Source organism: Pan troglodytes, chromosome 3 (genome assembly GCF_028858775.2).
Source record: "Pan troglodytes isolate AG18354 chromosome 3, NHGRI_mPanTro3-v2.0_pri, whole genome shotgun sequence".
Lineage (NCBI taxonomy): Eukaryota > Metazoa > Chordata > Mammalia > Primates > Hominidae > Pan > Pan troglodytes.
Window position 1 is genome coordinate 160,019,365 of NC_072401.2, and position 23,597 is coordinate 160,042,961.

General features: G+C 35.1%; 1 protein-coding gene and 1 long non-coding RNA gene across 5 annotated transcripts in view; both read left to right on the plus strand.

Annotated features, from left to right (window-relative positions):
- Positions 1-7,760, plus strand: part of TMEM144 (transmembrane protein 144) — a 53,653-nt gene extending 45,893 nt beyond the window's left edge. For 2 of the 4 annotated variants that reach the window (XM_009448440.5, XM_009448441.5), the window contains one exon: positions 5,906-7,760. In XM_009448440.5, the coding sequence (XP_009446715.1) occupies positions 5,906-5,989 (84 nt within the window). In that variant the 3' untranslated portion in view covers positions 5,990-7,760. 4 annotated transcript variants of the gene reach the window in all.
- A 1,866-nt stretch (positions 7,761-9,626) lies between these two features.
- LOC107974462 (uncharacterized) lies at positions 9,627-22,636 on the plus strand. Its single transcript, XR_001717258.2, has 3 exons — positions 9,627-10,418; positions 16,131-19,416; positions 22,455-22,636. It is a non-coding gene; the product is annotated as an uncharacterized LOC107974462 (long non-coding RNA).
- Positions 22,637-23,597: the final 961 nt, after the last annotated feature.

The following is a 23,597-nucleotide window of genomic DNA, read 5'->3' on the forward strand; positions in this document are numbered from 1 at the left end:
AAAATTTAAAAGAATCAGCTGAAAAATTTAACGTCCAATAAGATCATTTAGTAAGGCTGGAGATATAAAATAAATATGAAATCAATTGCCTTCCAATGTATCACCAACAACCAGTTAAAACGAGGAAAATAAATGCTATTAATAATAACCATGAAAATTACATAAATCTAATTAAAGAATTAACAAGTAATGTGCCAGGTTTTTAAAATACTGTATTTTACTTTGCTACAAACATGTACTAGAGGACATAGAAGATCAGAACAAATATAGGAGACTTGTCACATTTCTGATGGAACATCTCGAAGCTCTTTCTAGAATTTTTAGAGTAGGTTCTAAAGTTTGGCTAATTATTTATGTAAAAATAGGCAAAGAAAAAAAAAAAAGCATGACAGCACATGTACCATATTTCTGAAATGTGCAATTTAGATTAGCTAGGCCAGTTTTCTTATAAAATAAGGATTTCTAAACTTAAGAAAATGACTGTTTGCTCTTTTCTATTTTAAAAAATGACTAAGATAAGATTACAAGTATTAAAAGAAGAGAGAGGGCCAAGCTGAAAGCAAAGAATTAAAAAAAAAAAAAAAAAAAAAAAACCTGGGGCCAGGCATGGTGGCTTATGCCTGTAGTCCCAGCACTTTGGGAAGCCAAGGTGGCCAGATCACTTGAGCTCACGAGTTCAAGACCAGCCAGGGTGACATGGTAAAACCCTGTCTCTACAAAAATACAAAAATTAACCAGCTGTGGTGGTGCATGCCTCTAGTCCCAGCTGTTTGGGAGGCTGAGATGGGAAGATGGCTTGAACCTGGAAAGTGGAGATTGCAGTGAGCCAAGATTGCACTCTGGCCTGAGTGACAGAGCTAGACTGTGTCTCAAAATAACTAACCAAATAAATAAATAAACAAAAAATCTTATATGTCATCTACAAGCAAAATTTAACAGGTGTCCAGTGGTACTTATTCAATGCAGACACCTAATTGCCTCTTGACAGCTGATTTAAAGAAAAATTTTAAATACTTACAAGCCAATCAGTTTAGAAAAGCGTCATCAACTAAACACTAAAGCCTAAATATCATAAGAATAATTTTTAAAGTATTTTTGTAGAAACAAGACAAAAACCCCTAAACTCTAAAGAAGAAAACAAAAGCAAACCTGTTATCTGCAGGACTCATAGGTACCATCAGTTATATATCTTAAAGCAGTCCTTGAAGATGCATATTTAAAAGTCTACAACCTACAGCTGCGAGGAATAAAGCTGAGAGCCAAGCACCTTTTGTGTGAAGGACTTTAATGATTCCATTTAGTTTTAATGCCATCAGTGCATCAGTTGGATGTTTTCATACTTCTGATACTTTTTTGTTGTTTTTTTGTTTGTTTGTTTTTTGAGACGGAGTCTCGCTCTGTTGCCCAGGCTGGAGTGGAGTGATGCGATCTCAGCTCACTGCAAACTCCACCTCCTGGGTTCAAGCGATTCTCCTGCCTCAGCCTCCCGAGTAGCTGGATTACAGGAGCCCACCACCACGCCCAGCTAATTTTTGTATTTTTAGTAGAGACGGGGTTTCACAGTGTTGGCCAGGCTTGTCTCGAACTCCTGATCTTGTGATCTGCCCGCCTTGGCCTCCCAAAGTGCTGGGATTACAGGCGTAAGCCACCGTGCCCGGCCCTGATATTCTTTTATATCTGATATCTGTTACTCATTGGGAAATTCATTTTAGATTATTAAATCTTTAAGCTAGATATAAATTATATTTTTACCAACACACTTTAGTCAGTATGTCTACAGTAATGCCAACACAGGCAGGTACTACCACAACAATGTATAGGTCAGTAAGCTACTCCCTGGAGAATGAGATGATCTATTATCTTAGTAGAAATCCAAGTTAAAAAACTTTCTGCTTTGGGAAGAATGTTAGCATGCTCTTTCCAAGAGTTAACATCCACCTTTGATGAAGGAAAACCATTGCTGTTGCCCAACTATAATCAGTCTTTTTCTCTAGGAGACTGGACAGTTTTAGCAAAATCTTAACATTGAAGGGGAAAAAAATTTTTCGTTCCCTGAGAACATTATTCTTCTGTCTACATAGGTAATAAAATAGCACTTAGCAATGTATTCACGTAATTAGATTGTAGAGTGCTTGTAACTGAAGACCCATTTTTTAATTTAAGTAATTGCATCAATTTCAAATTCACAAAGTATACGTGGAAATCACCTTAGTGTATTTATTGTTTGAACAAATGTTTATGGAATACCTATTCTGCATTAGTACCAGTATCTAGGTGAGAATTGCAGTCTTAAAAACTAAGAAAAAAAAGGTGCTGGGAAATCCAAAGCCTACTGCCAGGTGTGTGTGTGTGTGTGTGTGTGTGCGTGTATGTGTGTGTGTGTGTGTGTTTAAATAAGGGGTTCTGCACTTGGCAAGGTTTTCCGGTGCTTCTACTTGTAGAATTTGGGATTAAAGTGGCTTCTGTTAGTGCTAAGGGTCACACTGAATCAGACAATTCAACTGGCCCCAACCTAACTTGCAAAGACCTATCTCTGGTCATCAAACAGAGGCAAATTTATCTACTCTGATTCTTTAAGTTGAAGAAAGGGAACATATATATATATATATATATATATATATATATATATATATAATTTAGTTAGTAACATAATTATTTGATTTTGTTAATTAATACATAACATATATATATATATTACATATTAGTTAGCATTAATCTTACGAACTAATAATACAAAAGACCTTTCCTTGGCAGTTTTCACATTCCCTCCATCCTGGACTTTGTTTCTGTTCTGTTCAGATTTATTACACAAATTTACCTCTGATCTCCGCATTCTTCCAGTAAACTAGAAACACAAGACCTTTAAGGAAGTGTGAGGGAAGTAGGCAAAATGAAACCAGACAAAAGTCCACTCTTTGAAGTGAGAATTTCATTGTGGAGCCAGGAGAGCCACGTGTTCCTACTGTCAACCCGTCTATCCTGCCCCAACCCTGTTTCCTGTGGGAGCCCAGTTAGAACTTCCCTTTCTGGGTTTCCCTCAAAGCTGACCTGGCTGCAAGGCAGCAAAGACAGAACCACCCTCTACCCTCTGACCCCTTGCATCTATGCAGGGGGAAATGAGTCTCCCTAAGCCTACACTTTGCATGGCCTGGCTGTAGGAACCCAAGTTTTGGTGCATGTTCTTCACTGAGTCCTTGAGTGAGCATTAGGGGAGACACTCATGAATCAGATTAGCCCTGAGGATTAGCCTCTAACAGCCCAGGGTCCTGCTTTTATGAACCCACTCCCCCCAACAAGTCAGTCAACTCTTGCACCAAAAACACAGCATTCTATTCCCACTATCTTTCCTGAAGTTTTGCCCAAATTTGGGTAGTGTGAGGCTATTAACCTGTTGGACCTCAGTGGCCAGAATTTTCACCAGAGAGGGAGGCCACCAGCCCTATTCCCTACAGATTTAAAGCCAGCAGGATACCAACTGCTGCCTAGAGTTGCCTCCTCTCCATTCGTTTTTTCTTTTTCCAGAACCCTTATGTGTCTTCTACAATGACTTACCCATAAACCATTGTTATTTTTCCTTTTAAAAAGGATCTAATAGTATTATTAAGTAGTGCTATTAAATTAGATTATCTGATTGTAATCTTAGATGTATCTAAAATTAGAGAGGTGCTAGTCTTGTTTTACTTTGTAATGTTCAAATCTTCCCTTAGAATACTGGAGTCTTCCGCCTTGGATTCAGACTCTCCTGATGACCCACCCTTGGGACCCTTAGACCAGGCAGCCAGAGATTGCCATGCCCTCATTGGCAGAGCCAATGCCCTTAATCAGCAGGAAGTAGATACAGAAGACTGACTTCCTCCCACATCAAGCCTTAAGGATAAGGGATGGAAATCTTTAAGTTGGGGGATGAGACAGGAATAATACAGGGTGGTCACAGATTAGGAAAATCCCAGGCAGCAGTTTCACATGACTAGCAAAAGGAAACTTGAAATAGCTGCAGAGGCCATGGGCTGATAAGACCCTGAAAAACAGCATGTGGATCAAGCTGGCTAAGACCAACTGAACCCAACATGGTGCTGGATTTGCCCTAGGTTTCACCTAGGACCTCATTATACACTCATTAACATACAAATCACACACCCACCAGCACCATGACAGTTCTGGGACCACCCATATTTGGTGTAAAAATGAGTGACACCACAGTTCTGAGAAATTGTTACCTTTTTCCAGGAATCTTCATGAATATTCCACCCCTCGGTTAAAGAAACGATGAAAATAGGAACCCCAACCCCCTTGTATGATTCTCTCTTGAGTATGTCCGCACTCCACTTTCTTGAGTGTATACTTTTCACTTTGCAACAAGTCTCTGTACTTTCACTAAAAAAAAAAAAAATTAGACTCTTTAAACATGAAGGATATAGACAAAATGGCAGTCATTCAGAGGGGAGCAGCCAGGACAGTAAGGAAGCTTGAAACCATTCCATATGAAAAATGGTCAAAGAGCTAAAATACTGACCAGGAAAAGAGATGCCTCCAGGGATATATGAGAGTTATTTTTCAATGATTGAGGATTTATCTTGTGGGAGAGATATTAAAATCGATCTATCTGTACTCCTAGTGATGGAACTTATAGGAAATGAAATATTTCTACTTAACACAGGAAGATATTTCGTTGTTAATTCAAAGATGGGCTGGGCAACACAGAGAAGTGGTTCTCAGTAGTTCCCATCTTTAAGACCAGGCACCCCATACATAACTGGGCAAGTCCAACGAAGTCATTCTTCACACCCTCTCTGCATTTCTTCCTCACCCTTCAGATCCATCTCCATCTCTCCATCTGCCCTTCATCATCTTTTCCCTGGAAGACTACAGTCACCTCCTAATTGGTCTCCTTGCATCCATTCTGGCCCCTCCAATCTGTCTGCCATCCTGCAGAAAAGTGTGAGCTTTACACAATGCAAGTCTGAAATTTTAACACAGCCAGCTGCCTGTCTTTTTAATGTCTTCCTCTTTGCTTGGAAAAACAGGACCCAAATTTGAGAGGCAGAGGTGGTCAGATCACTTGAGGTCAGGAGTTCAAGACCAGCCTGGCCAACATGGTAAAACTCTGCCTCTACTAAAAATACAAAAATTCACTGGGCATGGTGGTGCATGCCTGTAATCCCAGCTACTTGGGAGGCTGAGACAGGAGAATCACGTGAACCCAGGAGGCGGAGGTTGCAGTGAGCCAAGATCCCGCCACTGAACTCCAGCCTAGGTGACGGAGGGAGACTCTGTCTCAAAAAAAAAAAAAAAGAAAAAAAAATAGAACCCAAAGCATAATAAGTGCTGAGGTCCATGGTCTTCCAACCTCATCTTGCTCCACTTAACTTTGATTGCTCCAGTCACACTGACCTCCTTTCAGTCCCTGGGAAATATTTTGCTTTTTCTTACAACAGGACTGTGCACATAAAATTCCTTCTACCTGGAATCTCTACTTGCTGCCCTAGTCCCCTGGCCAATTCACTGATACTTGTAGTTAGAAGCTCCACTTCCCACCCTCCAAACCAGCATCATTAAGATTCCTGTAACACACTCTCAAACAACCATGGTGGTTTGCTTTATTATTAACACCCCTCTCACATAATAACATTCTTTTCTGTGATTACTTCCTGTCTCCCATATTATATGATTGTTTGCATAAAGGTACATGTTGAAGCTTAGTGGGTGCCCACATTTATTTACGGAATGGGTGAATTCATAAGGCTCTGCAGGGGTTTGTGAGAACCTGATTACTTGGAAGGGGTAGCAAAAAAGGGTACAGGTGGCTAGAGCAGATGGTTAGTCAGGTCCCTAGCAATCTTGAGAGTCTGTCCATTTTGTGTGATTCAGGCCTTATTCATCACTGTTATTCTTTTTTCTTATTCAGGGTCTACAAAACTACCTATTAATGATACTTGCATTTTGCATCATCTTGACTGGAGCCTTATGCACTGCTTTTTCTAAAATCTAACAATGACAAAACCAGCAGGTGGCAGCAGTAGTTAAGAGAACGCGTCTATCGGACAGCAGCGAGATCATGCTGAGAAAAGAGTGCATTTTCATACAGCAAATGGATCTCAGCCACTGTTGGAGTGGCTAAATGATTTTTTCCCCCAAAAATGTGAGAATGAAGGAAGATTCAGTTTCATTCAAGTATAAAAATGAAAATTTCTTCTGATGAACTGTTTATGAAGGTAGTACTTTACTGGGTGACTAAAATGTCTACATTATTATAGCATTACATACGAGGATGCTCTTTTTACCACAGTATGTACCTAGTGTTGCATAATCTAGAACACAGTATAGAGTCCATATACAAAGAATATGGACAAAGAATTACAGTCCAAATTTCTCACCATTACCCCAGTGAAGTGAGGCAGAAATACCTTGGGCGAGGAGGGAGAGCCTTACCTTCTAATGGAATTAGATTCCAAAGATATTTGGATCCTTTGTTTCATAAAGTAAATGCATAGTTGGTAACTAAATGTTAAAAAGGCCATTTTATTATTGTTAGCCAAAACTTCTGTTTATTTCAAATTAATATCGCCCAACTCTACATCATCTACCCATTTTAGCTCATAATGCTTTTGATTATCGCCAGATAAAGTCCATTCTCAGAGAACAAAAATTTTTCATCGAGAATATGTGCATAACATAATACATACATACACAAGTATATTCACGTACATAAATACACACAGATATGTTGCTAAAGTGAGATTGTAGGTTATCAGTAACAATTTAAAGGAAACAACCACTCTTTTGAATGTACAATTTTTTTTTCTGAAATACACTTTTCTAAAACCCTCTTAACTGGAGGTTTCCTGTTTTCTTCTTGTTTTAACTGGTGGTTTCCAGTAGGCAAAATAAAATGACAGGCATGCTAGTTTTTTTGTTTGTTTGTTTGTTTTTTTAAGAAAACTGAAATTAAGCCAAGCAGGGTGGCGCACTACTATAATCCCAGCTGCTGGGGAGGCTGAAGTAGGAGGGTCACTTAGCCCAAGAGTGCAAATCTGCCAGCCTAGGCAACATAGCAAGGTCCCATCTCTAAAAAAGAAATTTAATTTAAATTTGTAAGAAAAAAGAAAACTGAAACAGAACTGCCAGTACAATGTTTGTTGCAATTGTTTCCAAAACTTTGAAATAACAAAACCCCTATTCAAATGTAAATTTTACCCATTCCCACCTGATAGTACTGTTTATTATTTTGCTAAGCAGGAGAAACAAAACAGCTTTTTATTTGTGTGTATACTCTGAAGTCAATGTGCATGGGTTAAATCCCATCTCTGCTTCATTTTATTTGTGTGGCTTTGGACAAGTTCCTAAGCCCTCTGTGTCAGGCCCCTCATTAACAAAATGGAGTTTATGATGGCATCTACCTCACATGGTTATTGTGCGGTTGAAATTAGTTAAAATCTGTAAAGTATGTGGATGAGTATCTGGTACTTGGCAAACACTATGTAATTGTTAGCTTTATTATTATGTGTTGTTTGAAGGGGAAAAAACTTTTTGTAGATTGGAGAACACCATGTAAAAGCTACTAAGCTCACCACCTTCCCATCCAAACAATTATTACTCCTCTAAATGAATACTACTTAAAAGTGATGGAGCTTCTGTTTGTTTATTGAATTGCTAATACAAATAAATATTTGATTATAACTTCTTATACTCATTTTAATTTTAACCTGAAATGTCATTAAATTATGCTGATAAACTTTGAATAAATTGTGATACAAAAGCTATTTTTCTCATTTAAATATATTTTAGAATTTTATATTGGATAACTTTTAATTATTCTTTAGTTGGGATTTCCAATTTATATGCAAAATTTTAAATGTGAAGTAAGGCAGTTTCAGAAGAAAAATGAAAAATTAGTCTTATTACCTCTATATAATTTATATATATATCTCTATATATACTTTGTATATATATATACACACATTTATATATATATACACATTTATATATGTGTGTGTATATATATACACATTTATATATATGTGTGTGTATATATATATATATATACACATTTATATATATATATATGTGTGTGTATATATATATATATACACACACACACACAGACCTCTATATAGTATATAGTTTCTGGTACCAAACAAGCTTTTTCAAAATGGTTACCAAAAAGCAACTTATTATTTAGAGGCTAGTCTAAATGGGCAGTTGCCAAATCTGCATTTTGTTTGCTCACCTTAGGAAGTGAATGCCTAACTCTCTTGAGACTTTTAGGTTTTATTTCTCCTAATCTAGTATGGCTAAATTCTAGTGTTTATTTTACATTTTTCTGGCATGGCTTTCTGTCAAATGGCAACCCCATCTGTACTAAAGAGATCTTGCCATCTTGTGTACAGAGACAGAACTACATTCAGTAGAAGTAGCAGCCAATAAGGCTTGTATCAGATTATGGAAATTTTCTACCACAGGAACAGAAAATCCTAATAAATTTTAAAGGATTAATAGTACAGCATCTCCCCAAACTACAAAATCTTCTTTTATTCCTGACATACTGATTTATTTATATTCAGAGTTACTAACTACTAGACTTATAAGTCTCAATATTGATAGAGCTAAAAAACACATTGTGAAAAGGCAAGTTGTGGAACCATGTGCATAGCATAACATTTAGGTAAATTTTTAGTAACCAAAGTAATAAATACTTTCTATAAATATGTATTTATGTAAAAAAAAAAGGAATTTAGCTACTAATAGTCTACTGTTGACCAGAAACCTTACCTGTAACATAAACAGTTAACACATATTTTGTATGTTATATACTATATTTTTACAGTAATCTAGAGAAAAGAAAATATTGTTAAGAAAATTATAGGGAAGAGAAAATACATTTACAGTATTATACTATATTTATCGGTACCATAAGTTTGCATCATCTGATTACAAGAAGAATCTTCTGAAATGTTGGGCAACTGCATCTGCAGACCTCAATCTGTGGTACATATCAAGCAATTCAACTTTTTCTAATAATGTCATGACTTTTCTCTGCTTCTTGGGAGCACTTCCAGCATCACTAGTCGAGGTCCATATGGGTCCCATGGTGTTATCCAAGGTTTACAAGGTTTAATTTTATTGCAATAAAAAATGATGAAAAATATACAGGAACTGCAAGAGATCATAACCACCAGAGGCAATTGACTGGAGAGACGGTTGACTCACCTGGAGATGATTAGCACCACATGGTGCTTTAAGTGGATAGTCGCAACGCTAGAGCTCACCACAATAGCAACGGAGATTTTATAATAGATTTATGTATATTTTACGGTAGTAAATGATAAAATAGACTAGTGTATATATCTATAGTATTATATATTATATATAGTATTATATATTATCTATAGTATATATTATCTATAGTATTATATATTATATATAGTATTATATATAATCTATATAGTATTATATATTATATATAGTACTATATAATATATAGTACTATATATTATATAAAGTATTATATATTATATATAGTATTATATATATGATATATAGTATTATATCTAATATATAGTATTAGATATATTATATATAGTATTATATATATTATATATAGTATTTTATATATATTTTATATATATATAGTATTCATCACATACACAAAAAGAAGTGTTCACCTCACTTGGCAAGAGGGACTTGCATGTGTCAATAAGGACCTTGAGATGGGAAGACCCTGGATTATCCAGGTGGTCACAGTGTAATCTCAAGGGTCCTTGAAAGTGGAAGAGAAGAATCAGAGTTGAGAAGGAGATAAGGTGATGGAAATGGAGGTCAGAGTGATGTCCTATGAGAAGGACTAAACCCATGCATTGTTGACTTTCAAGATGAAGGAAGGGAACACAGGCCAAGAAATGTGGGCAGCTTCTAGAAGCTGGAAAAGAGAAGGAAACAGATTCACCCATACAGCCTCCAGAAAGGCACAGCCTTGCCAGTCCCTTGGTGTTAGCCCATGTCAGGCTCCTAACCTACAGAACTATAAGAAACAACATTTGTGTTGTTTTAAGCCACTAAATTTGTGATAATTTGTTACATTAGCAATGGAAATACAGAGTTACATGACTTTTTTAATAATAATTTTCCATGTAAATGTAATATTTTTACATCTTATAGAAACTTAGAAAGTTTCAAACTCCACATATCACTTATTTATCTCATTGCTACCCCTCTTTTTCCTCTTCTTTGGGTATGTTAGAAGGAATACAACTTTTGTTCTGGATTTATACAAAGAAACAAACTGGTGTTTTCTCATATTATTCCCACTCTTAGAGTCTTAGAAGGTTTCAAATTTGCAAACAGAGATGCATTGGATATGGTAATGAGATTACTGATCTGAGAGCCAAAAAACTTCGATGATCCTCCTGGCCTTGCCTCTGGTAGGTAACATCACTTTGTGAGGTATTTTAACTTCCTCATATTTGTAAAATGGTTGTTTTCAAGTAAAGGAATTCTAAATTTATGCAAACATAAAACTTTGTTACTATGGACACATTCTAGTGGTATAATTTAATAGCATCCCAAGTTGCTTCAAGGTTCACCTTACATATTTGTATCCCACTCCTGAAGTACATAATGGGACGGGACCCACCAAACATTGAATAGAGTCACCCCTTTGCAAACTGATAAGGTGGCCTGGCACTCCCTTTTTTGAAATCCTAAGTGTGGGCACTTACAACGCTTTAAATTGAGGCCCCCAATACTGATAAAATAGGAAAAGTATCATTTTAACATGTGACTCTCAAAATAGGTCCACATTTTTTGTGTGGGTTCCCTACTCACATATGGACTAGTAAAATCCACATCCACTTACCTTAATTCAACAGTATCATCTGTGTTATAAAGATGTTCAAGTTAAGCATTTCACATGTGTAAATGCATTTGATATTCATTTTAAAATCCATATTATTTTGTAGGTAAGGGAACTGAGCCTCAATAAATTGTAGTGCCTTATTTTTAGCCATGCTGCAAGTATGTGACAAAATCAGAACTTTGAGTCAGGATTTTCTACTCTAATCGTTTAATATTCATGAAATGTCAACCATGTGTGAGGCATGGAGGATAGAGAAAGAACTACAGAGACAGGGCTCTACGCTACCCCTCAAAAGGAGCCTACATTCAGCTTATGATGTCATTTCCTTGATTAAGCTTCTCCTCCTCTTGTCTGTCTCCTACAATACTAGCCCATTTCTCCACTTCACACTCTCATTATTTTAGACACTTTTGTCTCTCCTCAGAGCTACGGGCTTCTTGATCTCACAGTACATTTCTGATATACCTTTGTAGTTTCCCTTCACTGATTAGGTAGCCAATACAACATTTTTGCAAAAAGTACAATGAATATTTACTGAATGAATGCAAGTAAGCTAAATCCTAAAGGCCTCATTTGGTGCTAAAATTATCTTGTGTCTCCTATTTAGGTTTCACACTGAAAGAAGCAGTTTGAGAAACTGCTTAATTAAAAGACATTCAAATTCAAGACAATTTACACTTTCACTCTGTAATCATTTTCATAATAGCTCACATCCAATTAATACAGTGGATAAAACTTAAAAAGTGTAATGGGAAACCCTTTTAAATACTCTTTAGTTGTCAGAAAGAACAAAAGTAAAACTTGTAATTCCTGTCACATCTTCCTCGGTTAAAAGAATATTTTATAGTTAGAATAAAAAAAGGAGCCAAATAAAATTACTTATGTTTTTCTTTTTTTCTTGTTTTTTTTTCTTTGAGGCTCAAGGAGTACATTCACAAAAATAAATTATATTGGCTCCCATATGAAATTATCAGGGATGACATTAAAACTAAACAGCCAAGGAAAACATGTCGGTGCAGGCTTTAGTTTCTCTCTAAATAGAAAAATTAATATTCTAAGTAATTTTGAAATTTAAAATATTAAATTTATTAAAGCTGTAATGAATTATACATTGCTCCCTTAAGGAAAAAAAAAATATCGGTACCAGTAAGATGTATCTGACATTCACAAACAGTAACCACCCAAAAACACCAGGTTTGGTTGCTGGATTAAGATTCTAAAATCTGATATTCTGATTTTAGAATCTTAATCTTAATAATGTATGTCTCTGTGTTCCTAAAAATTTTAAAGTGCATGACACAATACATCATGAAATAATTCATAGACTACTTTCTTAAAATTTAAGTAGTTTAAGAAATCCAGGAAAATATTCTTTCCTATTATTTTTGCATAAATTATAGCATAAATGAATATCCACATCCTACGTATATAATTAGTACCATGAAATACAACTTGCTATGTATAGTCCCTGCCACGTTAGGAAAGTTTATGAGAATTGGGACCTCTCCACAGAAGAGTCATTCAACTTTAATAACTAGGGGAAATGTTGGAGTCAGGTAGTTGGTTAAAATGGAATCTTCACACAAAATGAGGTATCTGGTTGTCTTACCTTTAGTTATTACTGTATATTAATCTTTCATTTAATTCATCTGTAAATACATTTTCAAATTTGACCACCAGAGGGAAGTATAGGGTTAATTATGATAGTCTGTGGTGGTCTATGTTATAAAATGTAAACTTTTTTTAAGTTTGGGCTCTGTCTCTCCCTCTCCTTCCCTCCTTCCCTTCTTCTCTCTCTCCTGTATCTCTGCTCTCAAATGACCATCTTTTGCCATTTATAGATTCTTAAAAGCTGAACTATAAAAAAAGAAACCTATCTTCTATTTCCCATGCTATCAGTCTAATTGTCAATGTGATGTCTGCTTTTCAGTCATCGAGTTTTCATCACTCTTTTGCTTTATTATTATATTTGGACTTTATAATTTCCTAGAAGTTGAAGACATCACAAAACAATTCAATTTTTAGACTTATTTAAACAGAAGAGTCTGTTCTTGCCCTAGAATATTTAGGACATAGAAGAAGGCTCACAGCCAGTGCTACCAACATTAATGAGTGCTGCTGAATAAATATTAAGCTAGAAGCCACATTTTTCTCTGACCTAAAAACAAAGACATCATCACTAAATCATTAGGCTGAATGGCCTCAGGTTTCTCTAAGATGCTCTAGTAATTCTTTGGCTTCGTTAGACTTTTTAGGTCACAGAGACCTGGAACTATTTGCCCTGTTATTTTTGAAGACTTTTTGCAAGCACGAGGCAGAAATGTTTTCCCAATAGCCTACTATGTCAATCATTTGTTGTAATTGGATGTTCACTGAATATGGATTCTTACAGCATTTGCCATCACTTGTAGACTGAATTGAGGAAGATGCGTTCCTATTTCCTGAGCACAGAATGATGTTTCACTACGGTAAAAGTTTGACATAAAGTGGGATAGCACATGAGCCTGTTGTTTATTTCAGCTCTGAAATGCCTAATGGAAAATCACTATGAGACAAATTCCACAAAAATAGGAAAATTGGACATGTCTAACATGCTCAAATCATAAGCTGAGATATTTTGCAGAATTTTTATTTCTCTCTATTTATACACTAAAGGTCATTTAGAATCCTGTCACCTCACTTACATCATCTTACTCATGATGCTTGTTATTGAGGATCTCAAGTCTGAAATTCAAAATCATATTATGTATGTGCTGTATTGGTAATAAAATCATCAACTTTAATATGGGAATGTGACATATTAAATATGAGGTCAGGAAATATATAAAACTAAATCTCACAATATATTTTAATATATTTTGTGTATTTTATGAGGAGTAGAGAGATGGGAAGGCAACTTGGTATTGGACACTTTCATATGAGGGATTTTTTTTTGCAAACACCAAAGACTCTACATGCTGTACTATTTTATGTAAATATGTACCTTTTCTATGGCTATTGCAAAAATTCTAAATACCTAATCATTGCTTATCTTCGATGCTTTGTAAGACTGATTTATCCTCCTGAAAAGATGATTCAAGATCATAAATAAAAGGAAGAAAATGTCATTTTCCTTAACCTTTATGTGATTTTCCTGGGTTCTGCAGCCCCCGCTGTTTGACTTACTATTCATTCAGGCAAACTTTTCAGAAAAGGCTATGGGAAATCCAGCAGGGCCTAAATGGCCTATTCTTATGCAATTTACTTGCCCATGATACAGAAAAGCACATCAACAAAAATGCATTCATATTGATCGAAGTTCAAAACTACGTTAAAAGAAAGTTCCTTAGAGAACAAGATGCTAGCTCTTTTTAATTTTTTATCGTTAATTTATATTCTCCATCCAAATTCTCTCTGGAATGGACATAGATTTTTAAAGTAGGTTTGTTTATTGTTTATCAGTAAAACAAGTTTGTTTTAAAAACAATGACAAAAACAAAAGTATAAAACTAAAAATTAAACACCACACTCATTCTCTTCCAATATCTCTCAATTTCTATCTTTCTTACACACACACACACATGCTTGGTCTTAGAGATTGTTTTCTATATTTTGTTACTAAAATTAAAAATGCTTATATGTGTATTGAAACATCACCATGTGCCCCATGAATATGTACAATATTTGTCAATTTAAAAAATAAAATAAATTAAATGCTGCCATTAATATCTTTGCATATATATTTTATACACATGTGTATATATTTACACGGTGACTTGTTAGAATTAAAATTGTTGTATCACAAAATGATACACATTTTAAATTTTGATAGTTATTGCCATAATGCCCTGCAAAAAGTTGTAACTAAATTTTTGTTCTGCTAACAGATTCTCCACACACTTGCTAAAATGATTTTTAAAAATTATTTCCCAAAGTGATGTGATTTAAATGGCTTCTGAGCACCTAAGTGTGTCTGTATGTTAATTTGTGATCAGAATCATCATTTCTTCCTATGTGTATCAGGTCCTTGTATTTCCTTTTTTTGTAACTTTTTGGGTCATCTCAATATTTTTTTCTAGGAAGTTCTGGAATGTATACTTACAATTTGTAAGATCTCCTTGTATATTGAGAAGAGTTATTCCTTTACCTCTGATATGATTTTTTGTAAATATTCTCCCAGTTCGTTTTTTATTTTGGTTCTATTGATGGTTACCATGCATTTAGTTCTTATATGGTAAAATGTATCAAATGTTCCTTTTTAACAGACAGGTTTTGACCACACTCTCGAGATAATTATGTTTTTAATCTCTATTATTTTGTTCTAATACTTTTATTTTCATGTTTTATATTTAAATATTTAATCCATGTGGAGTTAATTTTAGAATAAGGAATAAAAGTTTACCTTTATTATTTTTCCAAACTCCTAGTCAGTTAACCAAGCACCATTTATTGAATAACTCTGCTTTTCTTCAGTGTTGTAAAAAATATTTTTAATGTATTTCAAATTATTATAGGTACTTGAATCAGTTTCTGGACTGTGTAATTTTTTGTGCTAAGATCATACAGTTATAAATATCCTGTCTCTCTCTCTTTTTTTAAAAGGCGTCTTGCTCTGTCACCCCAATCTAAAGTACAGTGGCATTACCATAGCTCACGGCAGCCTTGAACTCCTGGGCTCAAGTGATCCTCCTGCTCTACCTCCCAAGTAACTGGGACTGTAGGCACACACCACCACACATGGCTAATTTTTATTTTAAGAGATTAGGGTCTCTCTTTGTTGCCAAGGCTGCTCTTGAACTTCTGGCCTCAAGCAATCACCTCAGCGTTCTGAGTAGCTAGGATTACAGGTGCAAGCCACTGTATTCGGCTCCTACTGTGTCTTAATACTGTCTTAAAATTGTTTACCTCTTCCACTATCATTATGCTTCTATTTCAGGTTATTCTAGGCTATTACTTGTTTGCTTTTCCAGATGAATTTAAAATAAGACAATTAAAATTTCAAACAGACAAACATAAGAGCAACTGAACATCTGTTGGTTTTTTGATAGGACAACATCTGAATTTGCAAATTTAACTTAGGGACAGCTGACATCTTTCAACTGCTGAGTCTTCCTATTCAAAAGTACGCAATATCGTTCCACATTTTTGTTAGTTTTTTCATTATACTACCACATAGTTTTCTATTATATTATTACTATTATTTTAAAATACCAGTTCTTGATTTCATTTGTCAGTGCTACTATTTATCTAATTTTTATATTTCTGTTTTAATCATTTCCTTTTTTACTGCGTGTGAAAGGTTTTATTTAACTCCTTAGCTAATGAGGAAACCAGGAAGATCCAGTTGAAGGTGAGAATTCGAAGAATTAACATATATAGGCAAAGGAAAACGGATATAAATTTATAAATACCTTATCAGCAAAACTGATCAATAATCATCGGGCAACAATCAACTACATCTCCACCAGATGCACTTTATTTGCATCTCTAAAGATAAGTATCATTTGTGTTAATATCAGTTTTCTGCAACTTACAGAGCTATAAAACAGCTCAAAGACCATGAAAGGCACAGGCCCCAACAGAATCAGATAAACTGCAGAGTACACTAGAAAGGACACCCAACATCATCTCTTTTTCTTTCCATTTCAAAGTCATATATAAATTTTTCTAACAGAAATATGGGGATATTTTCTAAGGTAATATATTTAAAATAGTCATCGCAGTTCTTGGCACATCATGGTTAATGCTAAAAAATCCTCTTCCCTGTCTTTCAGTCTAATGATGTCACAGGAAGAGAGATGTCTTTCATGCAAATGAGTTGGAAAAGTGTGTAAAATAGGCTGTAGGGTTCAGAGGTGAGAATATTCACAGCTGGCGGGGAAGGTCTTCCTGGTAAAAGGGATCTGGTCACCTCAATCCGGTCACCTCAATCCTATCTCTTTTGCTTGCAACACCTATCCCAGAGAAAATCATGCAGTTCCAATACCCATACCAACATTTCTCTGTCATTTTACAGCATATACATCATGACCACTTCGGTATCTCTTTTGATACTTGAGACTCAGTACTGTAATTACTCCCATTTTTTGAAAGACGATTTTTTAGAGCAGTTTTAGGTTCACAGCAAAATTGAACAGAAGGTACAGAGATTTCCCATATACTTTCATCCTCACATATGTGTAGCCTCCTCCTTTGTCAACATCTCTCACCAGAGTGTTACATTTGTTACAACTGGTCAACCTACATTACCAAATCCTAATCCCCCAAAGTCCATAGTTTACATTAGGGTTCACTCTTAGATGTGGTACATTCTATACGTTTGGGCAAAGTTATAATGGCATGTATCCACCATTATACAGAGAGTAGATTCACTGCCCTAAAAATCCTCTGTGCTCTGCCTATTCATCCCCTCCCCCACCACACACCCTCTCACCCCGGGAAACCACCCATCACTATCTTGTTATAGCTTTGTTTTTTCCAGAATGTCATATCATTGGAATCAAATAGTACGTAGTCTTTGCAGATTGCCTTTTTTCACTTGGTAATATGCATTTAAGTTTTCTCCATGTCTTTTTAGGACTTGATAGCTCTTTTTATAAGTGCTGAATAATATCCCATTATACCACAGTTTATTTATCCACTCATTTATTAAAGGACATTTCTGGCAATTATGAATACATCTGCAATACACATCCACGTGCAGGTTTTTGTGTGAACATAAGTTTTCAACTCATTTGGGTAAATATCATGTAGTGTGATTGCTAGATCGCATGGTAAGAGTATGTTTAGTACTGTAAGAAACTGCCAAACTGTCTTCCAAAGTGGCTGTTACATTTTGCATTCCCACCAACAATGAATGAGAGTTCCTGTTACTCCACATCCTCACCGGTATCTAGTGTTGTCAGTGTTGTGGATTTTGGCCGTTGTAATAGGTGTGTGGTGATATATCACATTGCTGTCTTTATTTGCTTCTCCCTGATAACATTTGCTGTGGAGCATCTTTTCAAATGCTAATTTGCAGTCTGTATATCTTATTTGGTGAGGTGTTTGTTCAGGTGTTTGGCCCCTACTTTAATTGTGTCGTTTGTTTTCTTCTTGAGTTTTAATATTTCTTTATATACTTTGGATAGCCGTTCTTTGTCAATTACGTCCATTGCAAATATTCTTCCAGTCTTTGATTTGTCCTTTCATTCTCTTGACAGTGTCTTTTGCAAAATTTTGCAGAAATTTTTAATTATAATAAAGTCCAGCTTTTCAATTGTTCCTTTCGTGATTCATACATTTGGTGTTGTTTCTAAAAAGTCATCACCAAATGCCAGGTCATTTGGATTTCTCCTATTTTATCCGCTAGGAGCTTTAGTTTTGCATTTTACATTCACAAAATAGTCTATGATCCATTTTGAGTTAATATTTGTGAAGGGTAAGGTCTGTGTCTAGATTCAATTATTTTATGGCTATCTAGTTGTTCCAGCACAATTTGTTGAAAAGATGATCTTTTCACCATGGTATTGACTTTGTTCCTTTGTCAAAGATCATTGGACTACATTTAAGTGGGTCTATTTGGGGGCTCTCTATTCTGTCCCATTGATCTATTTGCTTACTATTTTGCCAGTACCACACTGTCTTGATTACTATAGCTTTCCAGTAAGTCTTGATGAAAGGTAGTGTCAGTCCTCCAACTTTGTTCTTTCCTTCTTTATTGCATTGACTGTTCTGGGTCTTTTGCTTCTCCATATAAACTTTAGAATCAATTTGTCAGTATCCACAAAATAAATTGCTGGGATTTGGGCTGGGACTGCATTGAATCTATAGATCAAGTTAAGAACTGACACCTTAATATTATTGATCTTCCTACTGATGAACATGGAATATCTCTTATTTATTTGATTTTTATTTCTTCAGAGTTTTGTAGTTTTCCTCATATAGATTTTATACATATTTTGTTTGATTTATAGCTAAGTATTTCACTTTCTGGGGCATGGGGGAAGGTGCTAATATAAATTTTATTGTTTTATAATTTCAAATTCCACTTGTTTATTGCTGGTGTATAGGAAAGTGATTGACTTTTGAATATTGATTTTTATATCCTGCAACCTTGCTATAATCACTTATTAATTCCAGGAGTTTGTTTTTGTTGATTCTTTTGGATTTTCTGCATAGGTGATCATATCATTTGCAAACAAAGACAGTTTTATTTCTTCCTTCCTAATCAGCATACTATTTATTTCCTTGTCTTGTGTTATTTCATTAGCTAGACCTTCCCACAGGTCTAGCTTTGTTGAAAAGCAGTGCTGAAAAATGATATCTTTGTTCCTGATCTCAGCAGAAAAATTTGTTTCTCATGAGCATTATGTGAGCTTTAGGGTTTCTGTGAATATTCTTTATCAAGTTTATGAAGCTCCTCTTGATTCCTAGCTTACTGAGAGTTTTTATTGAATGGGTTTTGGATTTTGTCAAATGCTTTCATCTATTGATATGATTTTGTGATTTTTCTCTTTTAGCCTGTCAATGTGATAGATTACATTAATTGATTTTCATGGGTTGAACCAGCCTTGCATATCTGGAATAAATCCCACTTAGTTGTGGTATGTAATTCTTTTTATACATTGTTGGATTCAATTTGTTAACATTGTGTTGAGGATTATTGCATCTATGTTCATGAGAGATATTGACCTGTAATTTTCTGTTCTTGTAATTTCTTCTTCAGATTTTGGTATTAGGGTAATGCTGGGCTCATAGAATGAGTTAAGAACTATTCCTCCTGCTTCTATATTCTAAAAGAGACTGTAGAGAATTGGTATGATTTCTACCTTAAATGTTTGGTAAAATTCACGAGTGTTTTCTCTTAGGCCTGGTGCTTTCTGTTTTGGAAAGTTATTATTTATTAATTCAATTTCTTTAATATATATACAGGCCTATTCAGGCCTATTAAATACATATATAACATATTCAAATATATCAAATAGATATTCAAATATTCATATCTATTTCTTCTTGTGTGAGTTGTGGCAGATTATATCTTTCAGGGAATTAGCTATTTCATCTAGGTTATCAAATATGTGGTCATAAGAGTTGTTCATATTATATTCCTTGGTATCCTTGTAATGTCTATAGGCTCTGGAATTATGTCCTCACTTTTATTTTTAATATTGTGTCCTCTTTTTCATAATTAACATGGCTAGCCACCTATCAATATTATTGATCTTTCAAAGAACCAACTTTTTCATTGATTTTCTCTATTGGTCTTGGGACTTCTTTTTTTATTTTTCATCTACCTGGGTTAAGTACTTAATTCAATATTCCATATTTTAGTAAATGTGAGTACTTAGAGCTATTAATTTTTCTACAAATATAGTTTTAGACAAGTTATTAGTTTTGGTGTATAGAGTTTGTTTTCATTTTCTAGATATTCTGCATTATTAGTTTTAATATCCTGCTTTACACAGGAATAATTAAGATAGCATTAAAAAAATTCCAGGTGACTGGAGATTTTAAATTTTTACTTTTGCAATTTCTATTTTTCATATAATTAATATATTTTTATTTATTTAAATTTATTGAAACAGCTTTTGTGCACTAAGATAAATTTCTACAAATGTTTAATGGAAGCTTAGAAGTAAGGTTATATTAAGTGCTCTTAGATTATTAAACTTAGGACATATCTTTTAACTTTGTTCATTGTCTTTTTCACATGCTTTAAACCAAACTTTTTTCAATTTCATCTGTCAGTTAATATTTCCTGAATTTTTAAATTTGCTTTTGTATTCCCTGTAGGTTTGCTTCTTGAATTTTTATATTGTATTACTTAGTCTAGAAAGATTCATCCCAATTAGATCTTCAATACAGAGGCTAAATTATGCTACATTATCAAGTAATCCCAGAATCACAGCGGTTTACTCAAAAAGTCCATGTGTTCCTTAGGTTACATGTCCTTTGAGGTTTAGTTACACCTTGTTCCACATCTTCATTCTGGGACCAATGTGGAGGGAGCAACTTTCATTTGACACATTCTATTCTTAAGGTAGAGGGAAAAGAGAGAAGGCAGAACCATGTGATAATGCTTGAAATGTCTGTTCTAAAGAGGCACCATTATTTCCACTCATTTTTCTTTCACGGATCAATGCAAGTGTGGTTGTCAACCCTGACATCAGTGGGGTAAAACATACATTTATTCTGCAGGGACAGGTGAGTAGAGAGGTACCTGGTGGGAAACAGTCCAATAAAGAGGCACAACAACTGTTTTGCCTTTAATACATAATTAAAAGGACAAAAAGAGCTGTCTTTTTTAGCAGATGTGAGCTCCCTCTAGAGACTCCTAGAAAAAGTTTGTCAGTGAATTTTAAAAGATCAGGACGAGCATTTCTCTGGAATACCATCCATCACAGCCAAAGAGATCCTGTTTATATGATTGGCCTAGGGGAATGCTGAATATACTGAGCTAAGTCCATGTGAAGACTGTGTCCATCTTCCCTACTTTCATAAAGGATGACTTATTCTTAGGGTGACTATATTCTTTATCACATGGACTGGGATACTCTTGAGAACAAAGGGGAGTACTCTTGATAATTATATTGGACCAACAAGTAAGCCTTAGCTGATCAGGACCTATAGTCACTCTACTTATATGTCAATACCATAGATTGTAATAAATTTTTTATATTTTAATGTATTGATTCCCAGGCATGGGGTCCCTTCATCGGACTCATCAAAATTCTAGAGAGCTGTTACAAGTACAGCTTCCATGGACCTTATCTATAGAATTAAAATCTCCAGGAATGTTTGTGGCAGAGTGCATTAACATCAAAGCATTCAATGTTCCTCCATACCAATCACCTCCACTTCTGGCCACTCCTGCAGGAATTTTGTCCTTCCTACCCCACTATGAAGTTTAGCCATATGACTTGCTTTGATTGATGGAACGTAAATAGAGTGAAGTCTAGTCATAGCATAAACTATACGAGCCATTATGGGTTCCCCTTGTCTCTGTTTTCCCTCCACCAGGAAGATCAGCAATGTTTTTGATAAGGGCTACTCCTTTAGCCTTGGTCCCTGCTGGGGCTCAGAAAATGATACCCCAAAATGAAGGACTCAGAGGCAAAGTTTCTCTCTCATCCTCCCCTGCCTTTCCGTCTCTCACCCTTCCTTCTCCCCTGAGGCAAGCCATGGAAGCTAGAATTCCTCTTCACCAAGACAGGTCATAGAAACCAGAACCCCTTTTCCCCAAAGCCAGCCATAAAAATTGGAGTAAAGGTTTCAGTAAAAATATTACTCCAACCTTTCCCAACCTTTCCGTTTAAAAGCTGGCCATAAAGAAATTAAATCCCTTATTCCTGAGGGGTCCCACCCCATACCAGGAAGGAAGAAATGCTGCACAAAGAGACCAAGAAGAATCTAAACAGGTGGGCCTTGCCGAATTTCCCCACTTTGTCTCTTCACGTTAGATTGTACCCCTGTGTTCAATCACATTTCTACACAACTGTCAATACTTCTTTGAAACTAAGCATAAAAATAGATAGTTTTCCCTGTATCTTTGGGTCTTCATTCTGAAGGCTCCTGTGTCATGCAAAGCTATACTCCAATACATTTGTCATGCTTTTTTTTGTTAACCTGCCTTTTGTTACAGAGGTGTTCGCTGTGACCATTAGGATGAAGAGGAAAGAGATCATCCCCTTTCTACTCCTACATCCCCAAGTGAAGAGGACATGGAGTACAGCCACAGCCACACTTAAAGGGCGTGTAACATGAACAAAAATAAATGTTTGTTGTAAGCAATTACAATTCATGATTCATTTATTTCTATATAATAACCTGGTAGGATATGTCTGTATGTGATTTGAAAATCCTAAGCAGATTAATTTTTATGATTGATTTATTTTATTCAATACTTAATTCATTTTTTAACCTAAGTATCTTATGCAGGACATAGTATAGATTATATGTTCAATAAATAGTTATGGAATGTTTTCTTTTATCTGATTAGTCATATTTATAGTAGATTCACTATTTATTCACTATTTAGATTCACTATTTATCAATAACCTGCACTCAATAGTTTTGGTGCATTCTTCTAATTCTGTTTATTTGTTTCCTGATAATAGAAGTATCACATGCATTCTATAGATAATTTGAAAGTATAAATGAGTATTAAAAAGAAAGCTACCACATATCATCCCCCAAACTGAGATTATCATTATTAACATTTTAGTTTATTTTCAAGCATTTCCTAGGTATATTTTAGTTATTTAATCATATTATACAGTATTCAATATATCTTTTATTTTTATAGAAGTATTTTCTGTATTATAAAACATGCTACAAAATGTTTTGATGGATATACAGCATTTCAATATATCAAAGTAATAATTGCCCTAATCCTTTCTGATATCATTTGCATCTGTGTCCCCACCAAATCTTACATTCAATTGTAATCCCCCATGTTGGAGGGGGACCTGGTAGGAGGGGATTGGATCATGGGGGCGGAGTTCTAGTGAATGATTTAGCACCATCCCTGCTTGGTACTACATACAATATCATTCTATCACTTTTAAAGTGTGCTGTGAGAACTCACACTTTTAAAAGTTGTTTAAAAGTATGTAGCACCTCCCACTTCTCTCTCTTGCTCCTGCTCCAGCCATGCCAGATGGGTCTGCTTCCACTTCGCCTTTGGCCATGAGTAAAAGCTCCCTGAGGCTCCCCAGAAGCAGATGCTGCTGTGGTTCTTGTACAGCCTGCAGAACCATGAACCAAGTAAACCTTTTTTCTTTAT